At 46.2% G+C, this 7,670-nt stretch overlaps 1 protein-coding gene across 1 annotated transcript in view; it reads right to left on the bottom strand.

Moving 5' to 3' along the window:
- Positions 1-3,079: 3,079 nt before the first annotated feature.
- Retreg2 (reticulophagy regulator family member 2) overlaps positions 3,080-7,670 on the bottom strand; it is a 6,709-nt gene continuing 2,118 nt past the window's right edge. The window contains exons 3-9 of the mRNA XM_005361604.3: positions 7,270-7,300; positions 6,769-6,904; positions 6,497-6,581; positions 6,100-6,243; positions 5,852-5,946; positions 5,416-5,551; positions 3,080-4,778 (exon numbers count right to left, since the gene is read on the bottom strand). Coding sequence (XP_005361661.1) covers positions 4,159-4,778; positions 5,416-5,551; positions 5,852-5,946; positions 6,100-6,243; positions 6,497-6,581; positions 6,769-6,904; positions 7,270-7,300 — 1,247 coding nt within the window. The 3' untranslated portion in view covers positions 3,080-4,158. The remainder of the gene's footprint in view (positions 4,779-5,415; positions 5,552-5,851; positions 5,947-6,099; positions 6,244-6,496; positions 6,582-6,768; positions 6,905-7,269; positions 7,301-7,670) is intronic.

The following is a 7,670-nucleotide window of genomic DNA, read 5'->3' on the forward strand; positions in this document are numbered from 1 at the left end:
TCTGTCTGTCTGTCTGTCTGTCTGTCTGTCTGTCTGTCTGTCTATCTATCTATCTATCTATCTATCTATCTATCTATCTATCTATCTATCTATCTATTCCACTGTGTATTTGTACATGGGATGGTAAACTTCTGCTACATTTAACTGTATTTTGTCACCTTACCTAAAATTTTCTATGTAGACCAGACTGGTCTGAGTTCAGAGATCTGCCTGCCTATGCCTCCTGCATGCTGGGATTAAATGTCTGTACCTTATTTTTTGAGAGTATCTCACTAAACCTGGAGCCCCACCCTCATAGCAGGGTCTCACCATGTAGCACCACACCTGGCTAAGACACAAAACTAGAAACAACTAGAGAGCTCCTGGGTGAAGGGTGAAGAAAAATGAGCCTTTGTAGATTGATAGTGTCAAAAAGCAATATAAAAAATACAGGAACAGGCTGCTGTAGGAGGCAGGTGGGTGGAATGCAGAATAGAGAGTTCAGTTGTTGATCGATTGAATAGAGTTATCCACAGAGCATTCAAATTCTGGGAAAGGAACTGAACTATGATATAGGCATTATCAGCATATGAGGAAGAATGAAACAGGTGGACGTAAAACTACCCAGGATGAGTGGGCAGAGTACAATGACACGGCCCAGTGACACACAGTGATATACCCATATTTAAGGCGGGAGAAGCCGACTTTAGTTGGACACAAAAAGCAAAGCAGTATGTATGTTCCCTCCACAATACAATTATTCTCAGAACTGCTGACTTTAAACATCATTTGGGATGTTGGGGTGTTGTTCAGGGGTAGAGTTCTTGCTTTGCCTCACCCACCCCCATAAAAATCACCAATCTTACCTGTTCTTTGCTCCTTTATGCTTCTGTGTATCTAACATCAGCCCCTCAGAGGCTGAGGCTGGAAAACCAAGAGTTAGAAGGTAGTTTGAGCTACAGGAGACACTGTCAAGAAACAAAATCCAAACACCCTGGCCCCCTCCCTGGGCCTCCTCAGACCATTCTGTTTTGCTGTGTGTCTTGGTCAGAAAACTAAATTCTATCTAGTATTTTTATCTATCCATGGTCACTCAATTCATTTCTTCCTTTTGAAGTCTTACTGACAATCCTTCAAACTTTGAAGGCAGGTAATATAATCCAACTCATTTCTTTTTTGGACTAAATATTCCCAGTTCCTTCAAGAATTCTGCCTACAGTATCCAGCCTCTGGCAGTCTTCTCTTGGGCATATTGTAGTCTGTTAATTTGTCAATAAATACAATACACAGAGCCTTCTTTTGTGGAAGCATGCTAATTTAGGAATGACATAGAAGTTTTACTTGCTTATTAAAGACTATATTTCCAGGTTGGAGAGCTGGCTCAGTGGTTAAGAGCACCGATTGTTCTTCCAGAGGACCTGGATTCAATTCCTAGCACCCACATGGCAGCTCACAACTGTCTATAACTCCAGTTCTAGGGGACCCAACACCCGTGGCAAAAAAACACCAGTGCACATTAAAAAAAAAGACATTTCCAATAAGGCAGACAAGTTACACTATTTACTATTTGGATACGCTAAATTAACAAAACATACAGTTCCCCCTCCCTGAACATGTAACCAATTTATCTCATTAGACCTGCTCCCTCTCCCCGCTGCCAGAACAGTCTCTTATGCAACTCAGGCTGGCCTTAACCTATGCCCAGTCCTTTAGTCCTGCCCACCTGGTTACTGGTACTATGTGTGTCCTAATAATGGGTTTCACATTTCTGCTCATTTTCCTGACTCAGGAAAAGCTTCTCATGCTCTTCAGTAGAACACAAACTGGCCAGGACATCTCATAGTGGACATCATTACCAACAAAACACAGAGAACACATCAGACAATAGTAAGTGTGAAGGGGTGACACAGACTTCAAACTGCAAATATTTTGATCCAGCTACAGTGTTCTAAGTTCAAACTTAGATTAACAAGGAAACCGGTTAAGGCAACAACTCTTTTTTTGATTGGTTATTTCCTTTTGGGAATGCCTATTCATTGGTTAGATGTTTTTGCATTCTTGACAGAAACAGAAATCTCTGCATCAGTTCATGTTCCTTCAGCAGTACAACCAGGCCTCAGTCAACACTGATTCTCAAATATGAAACACCCCAGAAAATTCTCTCATGTATGGGATACACTGGGACATACCTGTCTAGCCACCAACCTCAAAGACAAATTAGGATTACTACATTTGGACCTGCAGCTGAAGGCTGAGGATATGATGAGTCTCATTAAGCAAACCACTGGCTCTGTTCTGAACTGTTCACCACAGCGAAATGACAGCCAGTGTGCACTCTCCACAAAGCCAAGATACTAGATTGGTGTTCTCAGTTCCTGGCTTTGTTCTGGGTACCCATCATCGAACAAGAGCTTAACTGTGTTTGCTGGCATCACTTGCCAGGTTTGAATCATGGCTCGATCTCTAGAGCCTTGTGGCTCTTCAGGAAGTTAAGCTGTGTTTAAAAATCAAGTTAATAGCAATATTTTTTTTTTTATCATGGTAGGCTTGTTTTTGATAGGGTCTTCTCTTGCAGTAGCCCAGGCCTGCCTGAAGCTCTCAATCATTCGGCCTCAGCCTCACAACTGCTGGGATTAAAAATGTGAGCCACAATACCTAACTATAAACCAATTCGTTTTAAAAGTTGAGGAAAAGCCCCCAATTATTATTATATATAAATCACTTAAAGTCAGTTCAGTGGTGGTGGCTCATCCATTTAATCCCAGCACTTGGGAGGCAGAGACAAGCAAATCTCCTGAGTTTCAGGCCAGCCAGGGCTACATGGAGAAACCCCATCTTGAAAATAACCACATAAATTAATTAGAATAGTGCCAAACATGTATTATACTTTAAAAAATGTTAGATACTACTTCTTTAGTCCCTTGGTCTGAACTTTTATTATGTACAGACCTCCATTGGTGGTTAGTGGGCCTAGTGTAGACATTAGATTGAGTTGCTAGCATATAGATAGGTACTTAAGGAGATAATACTAAAGGTTTAAGCATATAGTAGGAACAACTGTTATGGTTCCATGTTTCCATTGACTGGGAAGACAAGGCAATTTCCTCCTGCATGTAATTTATTCATACATGCTAAGTCTCACTACATACCACACATTCCAGGAAGATGGTTGAGCTGGCTGAGTTGTCAGGATAATCCCTGCTTCTGGCTTTTACACCAAGGAAAATAACCAACCAGGGGCAGTACTGGGATGAAGGGCATAAAGGTCAGGAGGGGACAAAGTGCACAGTGTGGGAGCAGCTCACAGTGAGGCAGGCAGGCAAGCAGGCAAGAGTTCTAGCCAATCAACACTTTATTTTTCCAGTTAACACCTACACAGATGTTTCTATCCACTTTAGACCCTAGCAGAGTCTCAACTGTGGTCCAGAAGAGTAGGTTTTGTTCTTCCTAAGACAGCAGGGAAGTCCCTCACCTCAAAAAGAGAGAGAGCGTGCTCATCAACCCCAGTGCTGGCAAAGTGCTATGGGACCCTGCTCTCCTGCATCATGAGGGTTGAACCGGGCAAGGGTACAGTGCAGGCTGGAGGCTACAGTGACCTAAGTGCAGGACTGCTGGCCTGACGCCACTCCAAAGAGAACCTGCCCTACAACTTGGCCAGTGCCTGTGGAAGAAGAGGTTGGCAAAGAGTGGGGATGACGCTGCTAAGGACAGGACACAGCAGGGAAATAAAGCCAAGGGAAGTGTAGGACAGTAGAGAAAATAATAAAGTGCCTGAACTAAACAACCAATGGGACATGAGGGCAGAGCAGCACAGGTCCCTGAGGATAGGAAGAGAGAGAAAGGATAGACCACCAGGGCTTGGGACATAGTAGAATGAGAAGAGATGAGGCAGGGAAGCAAGTGCAGGCTATGGAAGGACTTCCCTAGTCCCATCACATCCACTAGCCCAAATGGAAAATTATTTACAAACTTAAAACCCATCCCAGGCACAGGTACTATACCAGGTCCCAGGATAGCAGGCAGGCAGGCAGACAGGCAGGCAGGCAGAGAATGGGCTGGCTTCCATCTGACAGCCAGCTTCTCTACATAGTGCCTTTCCCCAGAGTGGCAGGGAAAGGAGAAAACTTGACATCCCTAGTCAGGAAGCCCTACTATGCCTGCGGCTCATTCTGCCATGGCTCATGGCTCAACCGCTGCATGAGCCTCTTGGTCTGACTGTACCAGAGAATGGCTGTCTGGCCCCAGGGGAGGAGGAGGCAGAACATCAGGGGGCTTTGGGGGCATCTCTGGTCCTAAGCCCAGCTCTGCATTCAGTTGCTCCAGCTCCCCTTGATCCAGCAACTCAAAGTCCTCAGTGGTGAGTGCCTCTTCCTCCTCAGGGGCAGCCAGGGGTTGAGGTGAGTCCTGGGGAAGGGATGGGAGCACAGAGGGGGAGAGGAGGGTAACTGGACCACTTTCGGCCGGGCAAAGTGGGGGTGAGAGGGCTCTGGGTGGAGCCATTATGTCAGCACTCACTGCCTCTGAGCTCAGGGTCTCCACAGGTCCTCCAGGGGAGCATTTCACTCCATCCTGGGGGGACCCTGCCCCATTGAAGTGCGTATTCACAAAGTGAAGAGGGGATGAGAGCTGAAGCAAGGTTTCCTTGACTGCAGCCTCTTCTGTATCCAGCGCTTGCTTTGAGAGGGCTGGAGGGGCATTTAGCAGGTCTTCAGGAGGGGCCAGCTCTGTCTCTTCCCCCTCACCCAGTTCGCGGCTCAGAGCCTCTTCAGGCTCACTTGGCAAGCTCTGCTGGTCCAAATCTGTGCAAAGAATAAAGGGTTAAGAACAGGTTGGCTTCTCTAGTCACAAAAGCCATATGCTCATGAAGATAACATGGGAAGCCAGACCCTGTGGCATATGCCTATTGTAATCCCAGCATCTGGGAAGTTGAGGCAGGAGGGATCAGGAGTTCAGGTCATCCTCTGCTACACATAGTCTGAAGCAAGCCTGAGCTACATAAAAAAATCCTTTCTCAAAAAGCAAAGCAGAGCTAGAGAGATGGCTTGATTGTTAAGAGCACTCGCTGCTTTTGCAGAGGACCCTGATTTGATTCCTAGGACCCACATGGTAGCTCACAATCATCCGTAAGTCCAGCTCCAGGAGATCAGTTGCCCTCTTCTGACTTTTGCAGGTAGCAGGTATGCATGTGGTATGCACATACATGCAGGCCAAACACTCATACACATAAAAGGAACATCTAAGAACAATAAAAGAACAAACAAACCCCACAAAACAAGGCAAAATGAGGATGGAATACTAAGCTAAGGTCTTCCGGGAGCTTAGGATAGAATTAGAGAATCAGTTAGCCGGAGGAAGCATTTTTGGAACTGAGAGAACACAGCAACAACTTGGAATCAGGGAACAGGAAGATTAAAAGGGGCAAAAGGCTGTTCATACCCTCAGAAACATCTGTGAGTTGTGGGGTGGTGGCCCGAGAAACAGAGAAGCCGCCACTCTCTAAGATAGAGGCCTCCTCGTCTGACAGTTCTGAGTCTGTAATAGCCAAGGCCAGTGCTGTTTTCTTCACATCCACCTGCAGGAGAACCAGGATGAATCCAAAAGGAGGGAAAAACACTTGACCCCCAAGCCTTCTGGCTTCCACCTACTTGAGAAGTGGTAGCTCGAAAGCAGCTAGATCCTCGCCCCTCCCTCTGCCTTTTTAGTTTTTGGAGATAGGGTCTTATACAGGCCAGGCTGGTCTCAAACTTATAATGAAAACTAGGCTGGTCTTGAATTCTTGATCCTTCTGCTTCCACCTCTCAAATAAGTGTGCATCACCATAACTAGCTTCCCTTTAGTCTTCTACTTCACACCCATCTTCCCTGGATCTCACCACTAGAGAGAAGCCCGCCAACTCCGCCTCGCTTTCACTCTCTGTTTCAGCCAGTGGCTCATCACCTGCTGGGGGAGCATTCTTCCCTTGCCGCTCTAGAGAAGGGTAATAAGGCAACGTGAGCAAAGACAATAGCGGGAAACAAATATGACTAAGGAACTGGAAATGATTGAAGTTTTAGGACACATCATGAGCTATAAACCTCAGGCCCTCCCCGCCTTTCACCCTAGGTTAAGAGAATCCCTTACTCCTCTTGTCATGTTTGTGATGCAGGGCATCAGCTTCTGCCTTCATGCTGTAGTCCAACTGCATGAGCAAGGGCTCCAGGCGTGTGTACATCCTCTGGATCAGTTCATGATAAACCACCAGGGGCCACAGCAGGATACTCAACACTATGAATTAGGAAGTCCACTCAGAGCTCAGAATGCCAATTTCTGGAGAGCCTTCATTTAAACTGTCCCCTAAACAGGTGGGTCTAAATAAAGATGAGATTCTTTCTCAAGGCAAAGACATCCTCTTTTCCCCATCTACCACTCTCCTCCCCAGATGATAAATGATAGAGAAAATGCAGTTTTTCCTTTTGGTCATTCCAGGGAAAGAAGAATAGAAAGGGCTTTGGAAAGGGCAGGGGTAGCCTCCACTCACAGACAATGTAGGAAATCATAATTCCTGGAACATAGTGTCCCAACACAGCTAGCACAGCACAGCCAGAACAGACTCGAGCACAGAACTGCAGAGAAGAGCACAGGATCTATGAAGAACACTGGACTAAACCATGTGCCCAGTCACCTGGGGAAGGAACTACTATTCATCTGGTGGAAGAATGAAACCAATTTGGGAAATTTACAATACACTGCTCATATTGCTCTTCTCCCATCCCCTCTGGCTCCAAGGAACTGCTACAGGATGAAGTTTACCTGAGCTGGATTCTGCCTCTTGTACTGCAACAGCTCTTGCAGGTGAATCTGGAAGGTGAGCCAGCTCTCAGCCAGGTATCTGCACAACTCGGGCACACTCAGCAGGTGCGGCTGGGCGCCTGACCCCGCACCCTCACTGGGGAAGACACGACATGACCCCTGGAAGCCTCAGAAGCCAGCTTTCTAAGGCACTCACATCACTTTGATTTCGCAGACCAGCTCTTCCATCTGGAGATGTGCAAACCCCACCTCCTCCAAAGGAGGTCCTCCCAGTCCTGGGAAGCAAATTTCCAGGGTACTCAACTTTGTACCTCCACAGGAGAAGGTACACAGCATCTGCAGAGAAGCCTAAGGCCAACACACTTTTGCTTGCTGCATGCCCCTTCTCTATACTGGGACCTACGCCTGCAGAAGGGGCAGCCTTGCTCCTCTTTAAGCTGATCTGAACATAGCAAGCAGACCACATTTGGGCATTTTCTTTAAAAGGTGGCCTGTACTCACCTGTCAGAGTGTGGTTCCTCAGGGGGTGAAGCTATAGAGAAAAAAAAGGGCGGGGGGGGGGAATAAATTAAGAGTGCAAGAAGCACTGAGAGACAGATTCTAAATCAGAAGGAATTACATCTCCTCAGCATTGCTGGTCTCATATTTTCAGTGATCCTTATAGGCATGAACCACTGCATGAGGCCCAGAGCATTTCCTTCGTACACTAACAACAGGCTGTATTACATGTTGCTTCTGTACTCTTTTTTTGCGATACTTGGAACTGAACCTGAAGTAAACACTAGACAAATGCTGTACCACTGAGCTACGTCCCCAATCCTTTTTTTTTTCTTTTTCTTTTTTTTTTTTTTTGGTTTTTCAAGACAGGGTTTCTCTGTGTATGCCTCGCTGTCCTGGAACTC

The sequence above is a fragment of the Microtus ochrogaster genome, linkage group LG4 (assembly GCF_000317375.1).
Source record: "Microtus ochrogaster isolate Prairie Vole_2 linkage group LG4, MicOch1.0, whole genome shotgun sequence".
NCBI lineage: Eukaryota > Metazoa > Chordata > Mammalia > Rodentia > Cricetidae > Microtus > Microtus ochrogaster.